The 22766-nt window shown below is 47.2% G+C and overlaps 1 protein-coding gene across 5 annotated transcripts in view; it reads left to right on the forward strand.

Annotated features, from left to right (window-relative positions):
- The window catches only part of LOC132209460 (uncharacterized), a 277592-nt gene that overhangs the window by 249481 nt on the left and 5345 nt on the right, over nt 1-22766 (forward strand). For 2 of the 5 annotated variants that reach the window (XM_059644519.1, XM_059644520.1), the window contains exons 2-4: nt 11519-11655; nt 13434-13592; nt 20072-20188. In XM_059644519.1, the coding sequence (XP_059500502.1) occupies nt 11519-11655; nt 13434-13459 (163 nt within the window). In that variant the 3' untranslated portion in view covers nt 13460-13592; nt 20072-20188. Of the gene's footprint in view, nt 1-11518; nt 11656-13433; nt 13593-20071; nt 20345-22766 lie in introns of those variants that run through there. The other 3 variants (XM_059644518.1, XM_059644516.1, XM_059644517.1) reach the window with 2 other exon arrangements.

Consider the following 22766-nt stretch of genomic DNA (forward strand, 5'->3'; position numbering starts at 1 on the left):
GCACTTGCTCTCCCTGTGTCTCTCGGTAAGCAAAGGTAGTTTCTTTCAGACTACTCTCGGAAATAAAGTGCTGCGCTGGTGGTCAGTATTGAAGGAATGCTCCATTGTTGGAGGATCAGTACTGAGGGAGTGCTGGCCTGTCACAGGGCCAAGATTATGGGTGTGCTGTGCTTTCAGAAGGTCACAAGCAAACAAGCACTGCCAGACATAAAAAACAAAAGAACTGCGGATGCTGTAAGTCGGGAACAAAAAGAAAGTTGCCGGAAAATCTCAGCAGGCCTGGCAGCATCTGTGCAGGAGAAAACAGATTCAACGTTTCGAGTCCATTGACCCTTCCTCAGAACTGGGGATCCTCCTCAGAACAGTTCTGAGGAAGGGTCACTGGACCCGAAATGTTAGCTCTGTTTTTGCCTCCACAGATGCTGCCAGACCTGCTGAGCTTTTCCAGCACTGCCAGACAACTGACGCTCTGATTGTGAAACACTCCCTCAGTACTGACCCTCCAACACTGCGTACTCTCTGATGACTGATTCTCTGACGGTGCATCTCTGCCACAGAATTCACCCTCCGTCATACTGGTGTTCTCTCAGCAATAACACTCTGAGAATGCCATGCTCCCTTACCATTGACACTCTGGCCGTGGGACACCACTTCAAATTTAACCCTTCAGCAGTGCAGCACACACTCATCATTGCCTGTCTGATATTGCGGTGCTGCCTTCATACTGACCCTTTCACAGTGCAGGACACAGTAATATTGAACATCTTAAAGTGCCGCTCTCCCTCAGTGCTGACCCCCCTCTCATTTCTGACCCATTCAGTGTAGCATCCCCTTTATTCTGAACCCCTCAGTGCAGCACTCCCTCAACGCTGACCTGCTTCAGTGCTGACCCCCTTCAGTCCTGATCCCCCTCAGAACAGCACTCCCGCAGTGCTGACCCCACACTGTGCTGCACTCCCTCAGAGCTCACCCACTTATCCCTGACGACCCCCTCACTTCAGCACTCCCTGATCACCTGGTCGTGCATCACTCCCTTTCTCCGACCCCTCGGACGGCGCAGCACTACGTCAGCGCTGACCCGCCAACAAGATAACGTCAGAGAGATGTTCTCCCATCACATTGACCCTCTGAGACTGGAGCATTTACTAATGTTGGCCCTCTCACAGTGAAGCTCTCCGTTTAGTCCCTCTGACAGGCCGCATGCCTTTTATTACAGGTCTTTTCACAACGCACTGCCCCGTCATCATTGATTCTCTGACAGTGTAGCCCTCTGTTAATATTGAATTTGTGACAGTGCACAACTCCATTAATATTTGCCCTCTGATAGTGCAGCTCTTCCTCAGTCCTGACTCTCTGACAATGCAGCACTCCCCGAAATACTGTCAGAGGGTCGATACTGAGAGAATGCTGCACTGTCAGAGTCAGCTGCCCGCAGTCCTATCAGACATTCAGTATTGAAGGTCTGGGAGAGGGTGAGTGTCAGTGAATTCTGCACTGCAACAGGGCCAACAGTGTTGTCCCATGGCCAGAGTGTCCATGGTAAGGAAGAACTGCAATGTCAATGTAACAGGGTCAGGTCTGAGGTCAGAATTGAGACAGTACTGCAGGATTAGAGAGTCAGTGTTGTGGCTGAGGAGCACTCAGGTCCAGTACTGAGGGAAAGCTTCATGATCAGTGGGTCAGTTCTAAAGCTGTGCTACTTTGTCAGAGGGCCATACTAATGCAGTGCCTCATTGTAATGGGATAAGAGTTGAGGGAATGTCGCACATGCATCACTAGCTCATCATTGACTGTCTGACAGTGCAGCACACTCTTAGTATTGACCTTCCAACAGTGTAGAGCTCCCGCAGTGATGACACTGACCATGCAACACTCCCTCAGTACTGACTCTCCAACAACGCGGTGCTTCCTCAAGAATGACCCTCCGAGAGTGGCGCACACCCTTATTATTGATCGTCAGATAGTGCAGTACTTCCTTCATATTGGATCCCCCTCGGTGCAAACTCGCCCCTCATGGCTGAAACCCCCTTCATGGAGCACTTCCCCAGTGCTGACACCATCCCAGTGCTGAGTACCCCTCAGTGCAGCACTCCCTCAGTGCTAACACCCCATCGCTGCCTCAGTGCTGACCACCTCTCAATGCTAACCCGACCTCAGTGCAGCACTCCCTCGGTGCTAACACCCCATCACTGCCTCAGTGCTGACCACCTCTCAATGCTAACCCGACCTCAGTGCAGCACTCCCTCAGTGTTGACCCTGCTCAGTGCAGCACTCTTTCGATGCTGTCCCTGCTCAGTGCAACACTCTCTCATTCTTTTCACCCACACCGCCCTCAGTGTCAACCCCACAATGAGGCACCGCATTAGTATGGCCCTCTGACAAAGTAGCACAGCCTCAGAACTGACCCATTGACAATGAATCTTTCCCTGTGTACTGACCCTCAGAGTACTACTGTACCACAGCACTGACACTCTAATCCTGTCGCACTGCCTTGATTCTGTCTCCTTGACGAGGAGTGCGGTGTCAGAATTGAAAGTGGTCAGCACTGAGGGGGTACTGCACTGTGGGTTGTTAGCACTGAGGGGGAGTCAGCACAGTGGGAGAGCCGCACTAAGCGGGGATGTGCACTCAGTGGCCGGTCAACAATGAGGGAGTGCAGCACTGTAGTGGTTCAGCTTAGGGGAGGTCAGCACTCGGGGTGGGGGGGTTCAGCACTGAGTGCAGCTCAGCACTGAATAGGGGTCAGGCTGGGGGGGGAGCTCTTTACTACGGGAGTGCTGCACTGAGGGAGGGCCAGTTTTCAGGGAGCACTGCTCTGTCAGAGCATCAATAAGAAGGGTCTGCTATGTTCTCATTGGGTCAATATTGAAGGAATTCTGCATTATCAGAGTGTTAAAATTCAGGGAATGCAACAATTTCACAAAGATGATGTTGATGCGGTGGGGGGTGGGGCGCGGTAGCATAAGGTGGTGATGGGAAAGTGGTAAGTCATGCGACACCACTGAAGGGTCAGCACTGAGAGAAAGTCACGGTCAATATTAAGGGAGAGCTTCACTGTCAGGAGGTCAATCTTCAGACAGTGCTCCAGGACTGAGGCTCAATATTAAGTGACTGCGATACTGTCAGAGGGTCAATGATGAGCACGTGCTGAAGTGTTGCAGAGTAAGTACTGAGGGAGTACTGCATTGTCAGTGTCATCAATGAGTGAGCTCCACACTGTCGGAAGGCCAATTTTTAGCAAGTGCTGCACTGTTAGAGTGTCACTACTGAGGGAGAACTGCACTGTCAGAACAGTGAGTCATCACAGAGCACTGCACTGTCAGAGGGTCAATATTAATGGTATGCTACACAGAGTTGGGTTAGCAATGAGGGAGTGCTACACTGAGGGGAGTCAGTACGAAGGGAAACTGCCCTCTCAGAGGGTCAACAGTAAGAGTGTGCCAGCGGTTCAGTGCTGGGAAATTACAGCACTGAGAGACGGTCAGCAGTCCCTCAGTCCTGACTCTCTGACAGATTAGCCACTCCCAGAGATTCGGTCCTCCCTCATAACTAGCCGCCTGGCAACAAGGTACAAACTCAGAACTGACCCTCTGGCCATTATGCCCTCTCTCTGTTTTGACATTTTAAACATGAGGGTCTTCCCTTAATCATGGGGATTTTCAGCACTTCCTCAGTACTCCTGGCCCCCTGACAGTGTTGCACTACCTCAAACTGACCATATTAAGATGAGGCATCATCTCAATTTGATCCTTTGACAATGATGCACTCCCTCAGCACTGACCCTCTAACAATAAGGCACTCCATCAGTCGTGACCCTCTGCTGATAGTGCTGCAGGACCTCAGTACTGATCCTCCGATTGTGCGATTCCCTCAATTTGTATCCCATTGCAATGAGGCACTGCATTCGTATGGCCCTCTGACGAAGTAGCACAGCCTCAGAAGTGATCCATTGACAATGAAGCTTTCCCTCGGTACTGACCCTCTGAGTGCTACTCGACCACAGCACTGAGACTCTAATCCTGCATAACTGTCTCAATTCTGACCTCAATCCTGACCCTCTGATTGTGAGGCACTCGGTTCTGACCCTGTTACATTGACATTGCAGTTCTTCCTCATTGTTGAAACCTCCTGCAGTGCAGAATTCACTGACGCTCACGCACTCCCAATGCGGCATACCTTTAATACTGAACATCTGCTAGGACTGCAGGGAGCTGACTCTGACAGTGCAGCATTCTCTCAGTATTGACCCTCTGACAGTATTTCGGGGAGTGCTGCACTGTCAGAGAGTCAGAACTGAGGAAGAGCTGCACTGTCAGTGGGCAAATATTCATGGATTGCTTGGGTCAATTTTAATGGAGTTGTGCAGTGTGACACATTCAATATGAAGAGAGTACTGCACTGTCAGAGGGTCAATGATGGGAGAGTGCTGTGCTGTTGGAAGTTGTGTACTGAAAGGGAGCCGCCCTGCCAGAGGGCCTATATTAAGGCAGTCAGCATTGTGAGAGGGTCGATATTTAGTGCATGCTCCTGTCTCAGAGGGTCAATTTGATGGGACAACATGCCTCTGAAACTAACTTGTTGGAGTGCTGCACCGCCTGAGGGTTCGTCTGAAGGGAGTGATGCCCTGTCAGATGATGAGCTTTCCCTCATCTTTAACCGTCTGACAGTGCAGCACTCCCATAATATTAACCCGCTACCAGTGTGGCACGTGCTTACAATTGAACTTCTGACAGTGCACAAGTCCAACAAAATGATCCTCTTGAGTGTCGCACACACTCAATATTGGCCCTCCAACAGTGCAGCACTCCCTCAGGACTGACTGTCTGACATTGATACGTGGATCGTGTAGCAATCCTGTAATATTGACCCACTGACACAGCAGAACTCCCTCAATATTGTTTTTCTGACAGTATTGCACTCCTGATCCTTCGGCAGTGCCCCTTGATATCAATCTTTTCACATTAGACCACTCCCTCAGCACTAACTCTCTGAATGTGCAGCACTTCTCAGGACTGATTCTGTGATATTTCAGCACTCCCACATCATTAACCCTCTGACAGTGCAGCCCTCCCTTTATATCAACCCTCCAACAGTGCATTGTTTCCTTAATATTGGACCTCTGATTGTGTGATACTCCCTCAGTGCGAAACTCTGACAATACAGCACTCTCTCTGAAATAACTCTCTGATTAAGCACTTCCTCAGTGCTCACCCTCTGAAAATGGAGCTTTCTCTCATTACTGACCCTTTGCAGTGCTGCACTGCCGCAGCACTCCATTAAGAGTGATCCTCTGACAGTGTGGCACTCCCCTAATATTGGTCCACTGACTGTGTGGCACTCCCTTAATACTGACCTGCTCGCGGTGCATCACTGCTCTAATATCAAACCTGCAGCTCTATCAGAGGGTCTGTCCTGAGCAAGTGCCCCATCATCAGCATGTCAATTCTGAGGCAGTGCCTCTATATCAGTGAGTCAACATTGAGGTAGCTCCTGACGGTCAGAATTACGGGAGTGCCTCATATTTAGAGGGTCATTAACTGAGGGACAGCCTCATGATCAGCGGGTCAGTCTTTACGGACTGCCTTATAGCCAGTGTGTCAGTTCTGAGGCAGTGCCCTCAATGTAACAGATTTAGAAATGGGGGAGGGGGCACATGATGAGAAGGTCAGTAGTAAGCTATTGGAACTTTGTCAGAGGGTCAGTACTCAGCGAGTGCCTCATTGACATCGGGTCCATACAGAGGGTTTGCACTGAGGGAATGCTTCCTTGTCAGAGATTCAGAACTGAGAAAGTGCCTCATTGTCAGAGGCTCATTCCTGAGGCAGTGCCTCATTGTCAGAGTGACATAATCAGATGGCACTCCCTCAATTCTAGACCTTAATACTGACCCTCTGACAATGAAGCATTGCCTCAGGACTGACCCTATGATAATGAAGTGTTCCTCAGGATTGAACCATTGACGATGTGACTCTCCATTCGTGTTGACCTTCTGATAATGGGGTTCTCCTTAAGTACGGACCCTCTGACGGTTGTGCACTGCCTCAGTACTGACCCTCTAAATATCTGCCACTCCGTCAATTCTGACCTCCTTACGCTGAGGCATTACCTCAATCCTGACTGGGGTGCAGGTCTCTGGCACAGAGTCTGTTGCTCTTGGAACGAAGGGAAGGGGGTATAGGAGGAGAGTGTTAGTCATTGGGGACTGAATAGTTAGAGGGACAGATAGAAGGCTTGTTTGGAACCGAAGAGACTCACGATTGGTGCGTTGGCTCCAGGTGGTAGAGTCCGTGTTGTCTCGGATAGTGTCTTTGGGGTCCTGAAGGGAGAGGGTGACCAGCCCCAAGCCATGGTCCACATCGGCACCAACGACATACGGAGAAAGAGGGATAGGGATGTCAGGCAGGATTTCAGGGAGCTCCGCTGGAAGCTGAGAGCTCAAACAAACGGAGTGGTTATCTCTGGTTTGTTACCCGTGCCAAGTGATAGCGAAGCAAAGAACAGGGAGAGATTTCAGCTGAAGACGTGGCTGCAGGGATGCTGCAGGTGGGAGGGCTTCAGGTACATGGACAATTGGGGCTTATTCTGGGGAAGGTGGGACCTCTACAAACAGGATGGTATCCACTTGAACCAGAGGGGCACGAATATCCTGGGCGGGAAATTTGCTAGTGCTGTTCGGGTGGGTTTAAACTAGCTTAGCAAGGGGATGGGAAACTGTGGTGTAGTTTCAGTACACAGGAGAAAGAGAATAGAGAGGACATGGACAGGATCTCAGTGTCACAGGAGTGTGCTGGCAAACAGCAAGCTGAATTGAAGTGCATCTACTTCACTGCCAGGAGCATCCGGAATAAGCGAGGTGAGCTTGCAGCATGGATAGGTACCTGGGGCTTCGATGTTGTGGCCATTACGGAGACATGGATAGAGCAGGGTCAGGAATGGATGTTGCAGGTTCCAGGGTTCAGATCTTTGAGTAAGATCGGGTAAGGTGGGAAAAGAGGGGGAGGTGTGGCTTTGTTTGTCGAGGACAGTATAACGGAGGCTGAAAAAACTTTTGAGGAGGACTGGTCCACTGAGGTGGGATGGGCTGATGTCAGAAACAGGAGAGGAGAGGCCATACTGCTGGGAGTTTTTTAATAGGCCTCTGCAAAGTTCCAGGGATCTGAAGGAGAGGATTGGCAAAACGATTCTGGGCAGGAGTGAAAGGAACAGGGTGGTCATTATGGGAGACTTTAACTTCCTAAGCATTGACTGGAAATGCTGTAACCCTCGTACGTCGGATGGATGAGTTTTCGTCCAATGCACGCAGGAGCGTTTCCCGACACGGTATGTCGAAGGGCCGACGAGAGGGGAGGCCACGCTGGATCTGGTACTTGACAGTGAACCAGGCCAGGTGTTTGATTTCGTGGTAGGTGAGCACTTTGGAGAGAGTGACCATAATTCGGTTACGTTTAGTTTAGCGATGGAGTGGGAGAGGAACATGCCACAGGGCAAGACTTACAGATGGGGGAAGGCAATTATAATTGGGCAAGACTTAGGAGGCAAAGAATGGGGTAGCAAAATGCAGGGGATGGGGACAATCGAAATGGGGAGCTGGTTTAAGTAACAGATATTGCGTGTCCTTGATAGGTACGTCCCTGTCCGGCAGGGGTCAGTGATAAGGTAGGGGAGCCGTGGTTTACTAAAGAAATTGTATCTCGCGTTAAGCAGAAGAGCGAGGCTTATGTGATGTTGAGATGAGATGGATCAGTTGATGCGATGGTGAGTTACAGATGAGCAAGGAAGGATTTAAAGAGAGAGTTAAGAAGAGCAAGGAGGGATCCTGAGCAGTCATTCGCAGGTAGAATAAAGGAGATCCGTAAAGTTTTCTCAAGGTATGTGAGGAATATAAGGATGACTGGGGTAGGAATAGGGCCAATCAAAGACAGAAGTGGGAAGTTGTGTGTGGACCGGGTAGAGATCGGAGAGGTGCTAAATGAATATTTCTCATCTGTTTTCACTGAGGAAGAGGAGAATATCGTTGAGGAGACGACTGAGATACGTGCTATTAGACTTGAAAGGATTCAGGTTAGTAAGGAGGAGATGTTATCAATTCTAGAAGGTGTGAAGCTAGATAAATCCCCTGGGCCTGAGAGGATTTTTCCGAGAATTCTCTGGAAAGCTCAGGAGGAGGTGGCGGAGCCCTTGGCTTCGATCTTTGAGTCCTCATTGTCTGCAGGTTTAACACCAGAGGACTGGAGGATTGCAAATGTTGTGCCCTTGTTCAAGAAGGGCAGTAGAGATGAGCCAGGCAATTACAGCCAGTGAGCCTTAGGTCCGTTGCAGGAAAAGTTTTGGAAAGGGTTATAAGAGATCGGGTTTATAATCATCTCGGAAGCAACAATTTGATTGGAGATAGTCGACATGGATTTGTCAAGGGCAGGTCGTGTCTCACAAACCTCATGGAGATTTTGAGGAGGTGACCAAGCATGTGGATGAGAGAAGGCCAGTTGACGTAGTGTACATGGACTTCAGTAAAGCCTTTGATAAGGTTCCACATGGTAGGCTATTGGAGAAAATACGGAGCCATGTGATTGAGGGAGATTTAGCAGTTTGGATTAGAAACTGGCTTTCGGTAAAAAGGCAACCAGTGGTGTTTGATGGAAAATATTCAGCCTGGAGTCCGGTTACTAGTGGTGTGCCTCAAGGGTCTGTTTTTGGCCCACTGCTGTTTGTCATTTTTATAAATGACTCGGATGCAGGCATAGGTGGATGGGTTACTAAGTTTGCAAATGACACTAAAGTCGGTGGAGTGGTGGACAATGTGGAAGAATGTCGCATGTTGCAGGGAGACTTGGATAAAGTGCAAAATTGGGCGGAAAGGTGGCAAATGGAGTTCAATGTGAGGTGATTCGCTTTGGGAGGAATAATAGCAAGGTACAATACTGGGCCAATGGAAAGATTCTTGGTCGTGCGGATGTGCAGAGGGACCTTGGCGTCCATGTGCACAGATCTCTGAAAGTTGCCACCCATGTTGATAGTGCTGTGAAGAAGGCATACGGTGTGTTAGACTTTATTGGTAGAGGGATTGAGTTCCAGAGCCGTGATGTCATGCTGCAACTGCACAAAACGCTCGTGCGACCTGTTCTGGTCGCTCCATTGCGGGACGAATTCGGAAGCATTGGAAAAGGAGCAAAGGAGATTTACCAGGATGTTGCCTGGTCTGGAGTGAAGGTCTTTGGAGAGAAGGCTGAGCGACTCGAGTCTGTCCTCACTGGGGAGAAGAAGGCTAAGAGGGCCTTTAATAGAAACATACAAGACGATCAGAGAAAGATGAGTCAGGGTGGACGGTGAGAGTCTTTTTCCTAGGATGATGATGTTGGCTTGTACGAGGGGGCTCAGCTACAAATTGAGGGGTGATGGATTGAAGACAGATGTCAGAGGCAGGTTCTTTACCCAGAGAGTGGTAAGGGCGTGGAATGCCCTGCCTGCCAATGCAGTTAACTCAGCCACATTCAGGGCATTTGAACAGTCCTTGGATAAGCATATAGATGATGATGGGATAGTGTGAGGGAACGGGCTTAGATTAGTTCACAGGTTGGCGCAACATCGAGGGCTGAAGGACCTGTTCTGCACTGTATTTTTCTATGTTCACAGATGACACTAAAATGAGTGAGAGAGTAAAGTCTGAAGAGGACAATGAAAATCTGCAGAAGGATGCAGAAAGTTAAAGTGAATGGACAAGGGTCTAGCAGATGGAGTCCAATGATGGTAGATGTGAGGGTATCCATTTTGGTAGCCATTATGGAAAAATGGAGTCTTGCTTAAATGGTGAAAAATTGTAGCATGCTGCTCCGCAGAGGGAGCTGGGCAGCCATGTGTCTGAATCAGGTAGTTTGCAGATGCGGCTGGTAATTGAGACAGCAAATGGAACAGTGTCCTTCATTGCGAGAGTGATGCAGTTTAAAAATCGGGAGGGTATGCTACAGTTGTATAGGGTGCTGGTGAGGCTTGGTGTGGAGTAGTTTGTACAGTTTTAGTCTCCTCACTTGAGAAAGGATGTACTGGCACTGGAGGGGGTGCAAAGGACGTTCACGAGGTTGATTCCAGAATTAAAAATGTTGCTGTATGGGGAGAGATTGAGTAGACTAGGATTGCAGTCACTGGAATTTAGAAGAATGAGGGGTGATCTAATAGAAACTTTTAAAATTATGAAACAAATGGATCGGAAATTGTTTCCACTGATGGGCGAAATTCCAACTTGGGGGCACAGCCTCAAAATAAGTGTGAACAGATATAAAACTGAGTTGAGGATGAGCTTCTTCATCCAAAGGGTTGTGAATCTGTGGAATTCTCTGCCCACTGAAACAGTTGAGGTTCCCTTGTTGAATGTTTTGAAAGCCAAAACAGATAGATCTTTGAACAGGAAAGGAATTGAGGGTTATGGTGAATGGGAGGGTAAATGGAGCTGAGTCCGCAAAAAAGATCAGCGGAACGAGCTGGGAGAGACAGATGGCCTACTCCTGTTTTATTTCTTATGTCCGTACGTCCTTAGATTGCCATCCTTGTCATTCCTCCTTCCCTGGAATAGGCCAGATCTGAACGCTGATCAGTAGGTCTTTAAATAACTCCCACGTATCAAATGTTGACTTGTTCAATAAAAGCTCCTCCCAATTAATACTGCTCAGCTCCTACCTAACACTGATGTAATTTTCCCTCCCCCAATTTCGTCCCTTCCCACAAGGTCCTGATTATCCATGGCTGTCTTAAAATGTAAGGAGATGCGATTGCCCATTTCAGAAGCTCCTGCTTCACTGTTATTCCCAAGTGGGAGTCAGCTACAGGTTTTCTTGTTCCACGATGGGGGAGGAAATGGCCGAGACGTATTATTGCTGGACTGTTAATTCAGAGACTGAGATAACATTCTGGGGACCTGTGTTCAAATCCCAGCACAGCAGATGGTGGAATTTGAATTCAATATAAAAGAAAATCATGAATTAAGAATATACCATGAATTCATTGCCAAATGTCAGAAAAACTCACCTGGTTCACTGATGTGCTTTCGGGAAGGAAACTGCCACCCTTACATGATCTGGCCTACATGTGACTGCAGACCCACAGCAATATGATTGACTTTGAACTGTCCCCTGGGCAATTAGGGATGGACAATAAACACTGCGTAGCTAGGGATGCCCTCCTCCCATTAACAAATAAATAAAATTGGATTCTAGATCTTCCGATCCAAGATCGTTTCTTGCTCTCATACTAATTTCTTTGCTTACAGTCACTTTCCCTCCTGCCTGTCTTTTTGGAATGCCGTATAGCCCTGCGCACTTAGCTCCAGTGTTGATCTCCTTGTAACCATGTCTTTGTAATAGCTATAAAATCATGCCCGTCAACCTAGAAATGTGCTATTAATTTGTTGATTTTGTTCTGAATACAATGAGCACGCAAGCAAAGAGCCATGAATTTAGCTTTATCACTTGATTTCACCTCTTGACACTATTTACAGCTGTTTTCTGTTTGTACATGCTGTCTTTTCCAGTACCACGCTGAGTATTGTTATCCCGATAGTTCTTTCGTCTCAGTCCGTGTGTATTCCTGGGCGAATGTGCTCGTGTGGTCTCAGGAGTTGCGGAGGTCACGGCTCTGGGACAGCCGTTTCATGGCCCTATGCTGCAGGTAAGAAGAAAAGAAAATCTCTTGCTCTGAGCTCTGCAAACCTGGGCAATGTCAAAAGGGAAACAAGGTCAAAAGAATTTCAACAAGAATCTCAAAATTAACTGCTGAATTCATATCAACATTACGGGCATCGCCCAACTTAGTGGCCACAACATCCCACTTTCTATTCTTCACAAACAATCCAAAGGCTGAAGTATCCGTATCCCTCTTAACTTTTATGGTTTTTGAGCTAATTTCTTGTTTCTAACTTGTGCATATTTGTGGTGCCTTATGACTTCTTGCATTTAGCAATTGATAAAACTCACTCTCTCACGAGTTCAGGAGAAGCTAGTTTTACAGAATCCCCAGTGTGGGAACAGGCCACTCAGCTCAACAAGCCCACAGCAACCCTCCAAAGAGCATCCCACCTAGACCCATCCCCATTCCCCTCCTCTATCCCTGTCAGCCTGCATTTCCCATGGCTAATGTACCTAACCTACACATCCGTGGGCACTGTGGGTAATTCAGCATTGCCAATCCACCTAACCTGCACATCTCTGGACTGTGGGAGGAAACCAGAGCACCCAGCAGAAACCCACACAGACAAGGGGAGAATGTGCAAACTCGACACAGACAGTCATCGGAGGCTGGAATGGAACTCAGGTCCCTGGTGCTGTGAGGTAGCAGTACTAAGTACTGAGTCACCGTGTCACCCTGAGTTATCTTGACTCCTTCTGAAACATAGGAAGGTATCCACAAGACAAAGATCCTTTTTAATCAGCTTAATTCATACCAACTGAGGTGGATCTAGTTGGGTGTGTAAAGAAGGGGAGTCTTTCACGAGGGAACTGAACAATTTGGGAGACTCAGTCACCGAGGGAGCCTGACCCGAAGACTGGTCAAAACAATAATGATTCGATATGAATTAGTTAGAATGCAGCTGTTAACAGTAATCCTCCATCCCTATGTGGGAGCAAGATTTAACATTCAAAATCCAAACTGAAACTTTTGAACAAGGTAGTTCAAAACAGCCAGTTCTCTGATTGAGGTTGTGAACTTGCTCGCCGAGCTGGCTTCTTCTCATTCAGACGTTTTGTCACCATGATGGGTGACATCATCGGTACAGCCTCCAATGAAACGATGTTATTCTACTCTGTCTGGAATTGACACTGTCCAGTCTGTTACCATGAGTACTGTCATTTCCGGTTTTGATCTGTATGGGTTTGTATGTGGGGGTCCAATTGTATCTGTTTGTTGGTTGCATTATGGGTGGAGAATCACGCCTCTCAGAGGACACTGCGACAAGGTAACCGTAGTAGCCCAAGCCAAGCGTAGACACGCACAGGAATTCCGAGAGGCATGGTTCTGCACCCGTTCTCCAGCCTCACATTCTTGGTCTCTTCAGTCTGAATATGATCACTCAACCATATCCTTGATGACAAACAATAGAGTCTTACTTCCCAAAATCTACAAACAGGACTGTCCAGACAGATCCATTTGTTCTAATGATATCATCTTCTGCTGGAGGGATTCCGAAATGTCTGCATTCTTCCTCAACTGAGCATTCCTTGCATTCGTGGTTGACAGAGCTGTCAGCCATGTCCATTGTGCTGCAGGGTTCCCAAGCGGAATATGAGTTGCTGTTCCTGCAACTTTGGGGTGGCATCATTTGTGGCACTGCAGGAGGCCCATGTTCAGTTTGGTTATGACTTTTGAGGAACGGATGGTCCCTTTGAGATTGAAATTGGAGAAAGATTTCAGGATTTTTTCATGTTCTTGTCTTTCTGTTATGCCCCTAGGAAAAAAGCAATGTAAGTGCCGTTAATGTTTTGCACGGCGAGCTGCTGCATACTAACCGGTCTCACACCATTACCATCACCTTGCCCTTGTGAAGGCAGATATGGATAAGGTTCTCAAAGCTGATAGAAGATTGAAACCACTCTAATCCTGTGACGATGGTAAGTTTCCCTTCTTTAAAAAAAAAAATGCTTGCAGCTGAATTCGCATAATATAGAGCACAGTGGCTCTGGTTAACACCACTGTCTCAATTCCACCCTTTGGTGACTTTCTGTGTGGAGTTTGCACATTCTCCATGTGCCAGGGTTTTCTCCGGGTGCTCGAGTTTGCTCCCACAGTCAAAAGATGTGCAAGGTCGGTGGATTGGCCATGCTAAATTTCCCAAGGTGTTCAGTGATGTGTAGGTTAGGTGAGTTATAGGTGGATGGGTCTGGGTGGGATGCTGTGAGGGGCAGTGTGGACATGTTGGGCTGACCGACCTGTTTCCACACTGTAAGGGTTCTCTGATTCATGATTCCATGATTTTACTGAGCGCAAAGGTACAATATTGACTCATCATATTTGTCTCACCTCTTTACACGTTGATAAGAAAGCTTTAATGTCAGTTTCTATGCATTTGCAACTTGTCTGCTGTCTCTGACAAGGCTGACGATATCTCCTTCTCTAATGCACATCTCCTGTCCCCTAACACTGAGAGGTGACACTTGCTTTTCATTTAGTACAATAAAAAAAACAATAGCCTCCATATTACATCCAGCGGCTTCTCTTAACACTCACACACTGTTCTTTTTTTCCTCCAGGTATTGACCACCCATCATTTCTAATTCCTCATCTCATCTCTCTCTCATGCGCGCTCTCTCTCTCTCTCTCTCTCATGCACTATCTCTCTCTCTCTCTCTCTCATGCGCTCTCTCTCTCTCTCTCATGCGCTCTCTCTCTCTCTCTCATGCGCTCTCTCTCTCTCTCTCTCTCTCCCTCTCTCTCTCTCTCTCTCTGTCTCTCTCTCTCTCTGTCTCTCTCTCTCTCTCTGTCTTTATCTCTCCTCTCCCTGTTCTCCCCCATCACTTCACTCACAGGCACCAACAGAGGTTCACAGTCACACTATGTTGCACATGCATATTCTGTCCCTCATGCACAAACACACTACACACACACAAAAAAAAGTCAGGAACACAGTCTCTCACGAACACACTCTATCACATTCTCACTCATTCATACTCCATACCGTCACACAGTCGTACACGGTCTTGCACACATTCTGTGGCACACTTGCATGCACTGTCGCAGGATCTTTTGCCAATGCTCTCACTCTCAAGTACACACATACTACCACAAATCTCTCCCTCACACACTTAGGTTTGCAAATTCACTTGCTGTCAAGCTCACTCACACTTACAGACACACTCACTCCCTCATGCATGCTGTAACACTCCCTTCTTGTGCTAACTCCCTTTCACACACTCTCAAGCACAGTCACTGGCACACACATTCTGTCGTGCGCACACACACACTTTCATGCACTGTCTTTGCACTCTTGAGCACAATCATATGCTCACCTCTCTCTTGCACACAGTCAATTTGATTTGAGTCAGAGATAATGGGAGCTGCAGATGCTGGAGAATCCAAGATAATAAAATGTGAGGCTGGATGAACACAGCAGGCCAAGCAGCATCTCTGATGAAGGGTCTTGGCCCGAAACGTCAGCTTTTGTGCTCCTGAGATGCTGCTTGGCCTGCTGTGTTCATCCAGCCTCACATTTTATTATCTTGATTTGAGTCATCATTGTCACATGTGCCCAGGTACAGTGAAAAGTTTTCTTCTGCATGCAGTATAGACAGGTGATATCAAACAAGGCGCATTAGTGAAACGGAACATAGTGACAGCTACAGAGAAGATGCACAGAGAGCAAGATCAAAATTAGATTTAAGCTTTTCAGTGTCCTATTCAGATGTCCAATAACAGCGGTGAAGAAGCTGTTCTTGAATCTTTTCACGCATGTATACAAACTTTTTTTACATCTTCCCTTCAGAAAAAGGGAGAAGAGAGTGTAATTGTGGGGTGAGAAGGGCCTTTGATTATGTCAGTTTCTTTCCCGAGGCAGCGGGAAGTAGAGGTGGAATCAACGAATGGAAGGCTGGTTTGCATGATGGACTATGCTGTGTTCATGACTCTGCAGTTTCTTGTGGTCTTAGGAAGAGCTGTTGCTAAACCATGCTGTGACATGCATCCAGATAGGATGCTTTCTCTGGTACACGAATGAAAGTTGACCTTGTGTACACTCCAAATTACCTTCGCCTGCTGGGGAAATAGAGACATTTGGTGTGCTTTTTTGCCCATTGCGACGATCTGGGTGGACCAGGAGAGATTGTTGGTGATCGACACTCTCAACTATCTCCACCTCAGCAACATCTCTCTGTGTCTGATGCAGGCGCTCACACACTCACATTCTGTCACCTATTCTGTCTGTCTGTCTCTCCCTCTCTCCCTCATCGCCCATCTCTCTGTCTCTCTCGCTCTCTCTCTCGCGCTGTCTCTCTCTCTCGCGCTGTCTCTCTCTCTCGCGCGCTCTCTCTCTCGCGCGCTCTCTCTCCCTCCCCCACCCCCCAACCTCTCTGGCTTTCTCTCTCTCTCTCTCTCTCCCTCTCCCTCTCCCTCTCTCTCTCTCTCTCTTTTTCTCACACACCAACTCATTGCTCAGTATTCCATGGTATCTGAATTGTTGGAAGAATTAACTTAGACTGAGCGTGGATTTTCTCCCAAATTAGTTATGACAAAGCAGAACCAATTCTGCCTGGAAGAAGAAAGGCAGGAGCCATAATAATTAGGGATTGTTTTGCTAGAGGAACCGTGCTGTGACATGCATCCAGATAGGATGCTTTCTGTGGTACATCAATGAAAGTTGCCCTTGTGGGCACACGCAATTGCCTTTGCCTCCTGTGAAGTAGAGACAACGGTGTGCTTTTTTGCTCATTGCGATGATGTGGATGGACCAGTGAACTAATCTAAGCCCATCCCCCTACACGATCCCATGATCATCCATATGCTTATCCGCGGACTGTTGAAATGCCCCTAATGTGGCTGAGCTAACTGCATTGGCAGGCAGGGGGTTCCACATCCTTACCACTCTCTGAGTAAAGAACCTGCCTCTGATATCTATCTCAAATCTATTATCCCTCACTGTTTAGCTGTGCCCCCTCATACAAGCTGACGTCATCATCCTCGGAAAAAGACCCACACTGTCCACCCTGTCTCATCCACTGATCATCTTGTATGTCTCTATTAAATCCCCTCTGAACCACCTTCTCTCCAATGAGTACAGACCCAAGTCCCTCAGCCTTTCTTCAGAAGACCTTCACTCCGGACCAGGCAACATCTCCTCTGCACCTTTTCCAATGCTTCCACATCCTTCCTGTAATGGGGTGACCAGAACTGTCCGCAATATTCCAAATGAGACCGCACCAGTTTTTTGGACAGTTGCTCTGGATCTCAATCCCACTGCCAATAAAACCTAAAACACCGGAAGCCGCCTTCACAGCACTATCAACCTGGATGGCAATTTTCAGGGATCGACATAGATGGACACCCTCTGCACAGCAACACTACCAAGAATCTTTCCATTGATCCAATATTCTGCCTTCCTATTATTCATCCCAAAGTGAATCACCTCACATTTATCTGCATTGAACTCCATCTGCCACCTTTCCGCCCAATTCTGCAGTTCATCCAAGTCTACCTGTCACCTGCAACATTCTTCCACATTGTCCACCACTCCACCGACTTGAGTGTCATCTGCAAACTTACTAACCGATTTACCAATGCCTCCGTCCAAGTCATTTCTAAAAATGACAAACAGCAGTGGTCCCAAAACAGATCCTTGAGACAAACCAGTAGTAACCAGACTCCAGGCTGAATATTTTCTATCAACCACCACTGGTTGCCTCCTTCGCCAAAGCCAGTTTCTAATCCAACCTGCTAAATCTCCCCCAATCCCATGTCTCCATGTTTTCTCCAATAGCCTACCATGTGGAACCTTATCGAAGGCTTCACTGAAGTCCATGTCCACCACGTCAACTGCCCGAACCTCATCCACGTGCTTGGTCACCTTCCAAAATTACTCCATGAGGCTTGTGAGACACGACCTGCCCTTGACAAATCCATGTCGACTATCTCCCATCAAATTGGTGCTTGCTCGATGATTATAAATCCTATCTCTTATAATCCTTTCCAAAACTTTTCCTGCAACAGACGGAAGGCTCACTGGGTTTATAATTACCTGGGTCATCTCTACTGCCCTCTTTGAACAAGGGCACAACATTTGCAACCCTCCAGCCTTCTGGTACTAAACCTGTAGACAATGAGGATTCAAAGATCAAGGCCAAAGGCTCTGCCACCACCTCGGTAGCCTCCCAGAGAATCTGAAAGTTTCGAAGGATGATGCGTTGTATCCGGAGGTTGGTGGGGTGGTACGTCAGGACGAGGGAGACTTTGTTTTGGTTGTTGTTGCGGGGTGGGGTGAGAGGGATTTGTTGCAGGAAATGCTGGAGACACGATCGAGGGCGTTATCAACCACCGAGCGGTGGAAGTTGTGGTCCTTGAAAAATGAGGACATCTGAGATATACGGGAATAGAATACCTCATCCTGGGAGTGCAGATGCAGAGGCAAAGGAATGGGGAATAGGGGATCAATTGTTGCAGGAATATGGTGGGAGGAGGTGTAATCTTGGTAGCTGTGGGAATTGGTGGAGTTGAAATGGATATTTGTTTCTCAGTGGTTGGAAATAGAGTGGTCCAGGTAGGAGAGAGAGGTATCAGAGATTGTCCAGGTTAACTTCAAGTTCGGGAGGAAGGTGTTGGTGAAGTGGATGAACTGTTGGAGCCCCTTGTGGGAACACGAGGCGGTGCCGATACAGTCATCAATGTAACGGAGGAGGAGGTGGGGTTGAGGGCCAGTGTAGGTACGGAAGAGGGAGCGTTCCATGTAACCTACAAAGAGGCAGGCATAGCTTGGGCCCATTTGGCTACCCTGGCCACCCTCTTTGTCTGTAGGAAGTGGGAGGAATTGAAAGAGAAACTGTTGAGGGTTGTTCAAGGACCGGAACTTCCCCCTCCTCAGTGGTCAAAAACACCCTCGACCGTGTCACCCGCGTTTCCCACAACTCATCCCTCTCACCCGCACCCCATAATAACTACCAAAACAGTGTCCTCGTCGCCCTCACGTACCACCCCACCAACATCTGGATTCAATGCATCGTCCTCCGACCCTTCTGCCATCCGCAATCCAACCCCACCACCAAAGACGTTTTTCCCACCACCCTTAGGTGACCCCCTTATCCGCTCCACACTCCCCTCTAGCACTCCCGACACCCAGCACTTTTCCCTGCATATCCATAAATGTTGTCATCACAACGTTTAAAATTCACTGGTCCCGATACCTCCCCCCCATCCCAGGCCCCAGGAAGAATTTCCTCATCAAACAGATGTTTACCTGCACATCTGCTAATGTGGTAGACTGTACCCACTGTTGCCATTGTGGCCCCCTCTACATCGGGGAAACCAAACAGAGGTTTGGGGACCGCTTCACCTGTGCTCAGTTTGCACGAAAGAACTGCACCTCCCAGTCGTGAACTGTTTCGACTCTCCCTACCAATCCTCAGGTAACATGTCCATCCTGGGCCTCCTGCAGTGCCACAACGATGCCACCTGAAGGTTGCAGGAGCAGCACCTCATATTGCGCTTGGGAACCCTGCACTCCATGGTATCAATGTGGACTTCACAAGCTTCAAAATCACCCCTCCCCCTCCCGCATCCCAAAACCAGCCCACCTGTCCCATCCTGCCACCTCAAACCCCACCCCCATTTCCTGCCTCCTAACCTCTTCCCGCCCCGGAGACCTGTTCGTCCTCCCCGGACTGACCTCTCCCCTCCCTACCTCCCCACCTACATTCACCTCTGCTGGCTCCATCCCCACCTCTTGAACTTGTCTGTCTCCTCTCCACCTATCTTCTCCTCTATCCATCTTTGATCCGCCTCCCCCTTTCTCACTATTTATTTCAGAACTCTCTCCCCCTCCCCCTTTTCTGATGAAAGGTCTCGGCCCAACATGTCAGCTTTTGTGCTCCTCAGATGCTGCTTGGCCTGCTGTGTTCATCCAGCTGCACACTTTGTTATCTCTACATCTCTTAACAACCTCATTAAGTGAGTTCAAGAGAGAACTATGCAGGGTAGACTTTGGGTTTATCATTCTAACTTGCCAGTCCTGAAAGATGAAAGTTGGTTTGTGTTGGATGTTTGTCTCATAGCTACGAAAGATACACTGAAAGGATTTTTCAAATCTTTTGTTGAGAATTGTACCCATTTAGTCACTAATCCTTTTCCTTTTTTAAAGCTTCCTTGGTAGTGACAAATTTCAAATATCTGCGAAATTTTATTTGGCTTTGTATTGGTTCTCTGTGATTCTCTGTTCATGGCTCCACGACCTGCTAGCTAATTACAGAATTTATCATTGATGTGCTTCAGTCTTATATATCCCAATTTCAGGAGAAAGTCCAGAGAGACCTTTGAAAGGAAAGGGGTTTAGAAAGAAAATCTATCGATCAAAATCATGAACAGTTGATAAATTATTTGCACTTCATATTTCCAGAACCTACCCCGGAAGAGAGAGCCCAGAGAATTGCCAAAGCTGTCCGCAAACAGTCAACAGAAGTGAAGGAAAATTGGGAGCAATTGAAAACCCGTGCGAGCAACTGGCAGAAACAGGTGGAAAAGGCGTTGGAGAAACTTCAAGAACTGCAGAAAGCGCTGGATGATCTTGAGGCTCATGTGATAACAGCTGAGGGGGTCCACACTGATTGGCAACCTGTGGGTGACCTGCTTCTTGACTCATTGCAGGATCACATTGATAAAACCACAGTAAGTGCAATTACATTACACTTCACTTATGAACAGATGTAACCAGAATGTTGTATCGAGACGATCAGTAATATGAGTACTTCAGTAATATTGATTGAATGGTTGTTAACTGAATTTGCAAATTAAAACTTAGTTGAGCATGCCTTCTGATGATATCACAACATGAATATCAGTATAATTGAGGATTCTATTAGTCAGTGACATCAGCTGAGTTATCTGCTTGTTGCCATGTTATCAGGGTTAAAGGTCAAGTCTTAGCACGCCATTCGGCGACTCCTTAGAGAGAGACAACTGGTTATGATTTAACCTGAAGATCACCATGCCTCAGTCAAGTAGAGCGGTTGAGGCGAAGACCCTTTGTGGTAAGCTCACTGGTACGGCAATTGAGCCCTCTCTGCAGGGCATCACTCTGCATCACAAACCAACTGAATTTGAATAGAGTTGAGGATTGGAGAGCAATCCATGCAATTATTTTTTTTAATGAATGTTTCTCACTGGGACTCTCTCACTGGCAAACTTTTTAAAAGCCAGCTCAGCCATACAGGCGAGATCAGTTCCTGATCTCAGCTGAATTTTTTGACCTGGGGTGGGTCAGCGTTAGGAGTTCAGTGATTGGAATGAATTCTCATGAAGTTAGCGAGAGGGATACTACACGTGAATAGATCGATGTTTTGAGAAGAGGATGAGATATGAGCAAAAGTTTAATTGATGTGGAAGACCAGCCACAATCATCATCGACGGTGGAGCAGGCTTGAGCGGCCATGCAACATTGTGCTGCCGCTATTTGACTTGTTCTGTGGAAAGGAAGGAAAATGGTCCAAGTGTCAAAAATGATGAAGACCACATCATTCTACAACCTCAAAATTTGATTGTGTTCAGCATATTATCACTCCTGGTACCCCTAAATCCTGGTCTATCATCTCAGCAGCTCGACTCTGCCCAAAAGCTGGTTACTTGTGACATTTTTGAGGGATCTTCCCAAGTCTGAAAATCATTTTTGTTTTTGTAGAATCAGAGTTGGCCAGTGTGGAAGGAGGTCGTTTGGCATATCATAGCTCTTTGAAGTAACTCCCCAATTCGTCCCCCTCTGCTTGGCAATGACTTGAACCACTTATAAAATCTCTTTAATGGAGGGAAACTTTGAAGGCGTCTGAAAGGAGTATTCACAATCCCAGAATACAACTGAGCCTTATTAAGTTGTTAGTTCTGACGGTCAAGAGCTTGATGAAAGAGGATTGTTTGAAAAAGTGCCTTAAAAGAGAAAACGTACAGAGGCTAAGAGGTGTAGGAAGTTAGCGAGTTTTGAGAAGATTTGTTGCTCGGGTTGAGGTTCGGGATGTGAGTTTGCTCGCTGAAGGTGTAGGAAGTCTCTTCTTGGGTTTGAAGCCGACACAATTAAATGTTTGGCAACTAGTAGTGGGCCGTTTAAAATCAAGAGTGGGCAAGAGGACATAATTAGACGAGTGCAGATATCCTGAAGTATAGTTGGACTGGTGGAGATTACGAAAATAGCGATAGGCATAGCCAAGGAACGATTTGTAAACAAAAATGAGAATTTAATAAAATTACTGTTAATAGTATCAGTCAGGTAGAAAGTACAGAGAAGAGGATTTGGTTGAAGGTGAGACTCGGGCAGTGGAGTTTTAGACGACGTCAAGTTTTCAATGGGCAAATGTGGGACTCCAACAGGGAATGCATTGGAATTGTCAGGTCCAGAAGTGAAGTAGTTCCAGATGAAGGTTTCACTGCTAATGAGCCAAGACAAGAGACAGGTAGGCAGGATTGAAAAGATGTAAAGAGACAGCTTTAGGGATTGCATGAATGTGTGGTCGGACGTTCATCATGGGATAAACAAGATGCCAAGGTTGTGCTGAGACAAGCGTAATATTACATTGTTGCCAAGGCGGAGTAATGCAATCAGTAGGTAGTGAATAGAGATTGGTGTGGGGACCACAAAGTGGTCTTCCCAGTTTTAAATTGTTATCTCTACATAGTTGCGCAACTTAATGTTCTGTTCAAAAGGCATTACTGACAAGGAAACAGAAGTTAGCCATTTGTTTACTTGTCAATATATCTTGATTTTTCCACCATGTTCTCCAATTAATAACACAACATGTGCACTGTAAGAACTGAACTGTTCAAACCTTAAAAGGAGATGTTAAAATTGTGGAATATAAAGTTAAATTTATTTCATTGAAAATTTGAATAAATTACATGAAGGTTTGACCAAGACTGCAAGGAATTAGATGGAACATCAGATGAATAAAACAAGCAGTCGTAAGGTGGTCTTCGCTGGACGCTCCTGAAGAAAGAGAACGCAGCCAACCTTTCTTCCATCAGGGGGATTAATTGTGTGGTGTCAGACACAGTCGATTCAATCATTCCTTCTGTCTTTACTGTCTGACTGGACTGTGGTTGTAATATTT

The sequence above is a fragment of the Stegostoma tigrinum genome, unplaced genomic scaffold, assembly GCF_030684315.1.
Source record: "Stegostoma tigrinum isolate sSteTig4 unplaced genomic scaffold, sSteTig4.hap1 scaffold_96, whole genome shotgun sequence".
NCBI classification, from domain to species: Eukaryota; Metazoa; Chordata; class Chondrichthyes; order Orectolobiformes; family Stegostomatidae; genus Stegostoma; species Stegostoma tigrinum.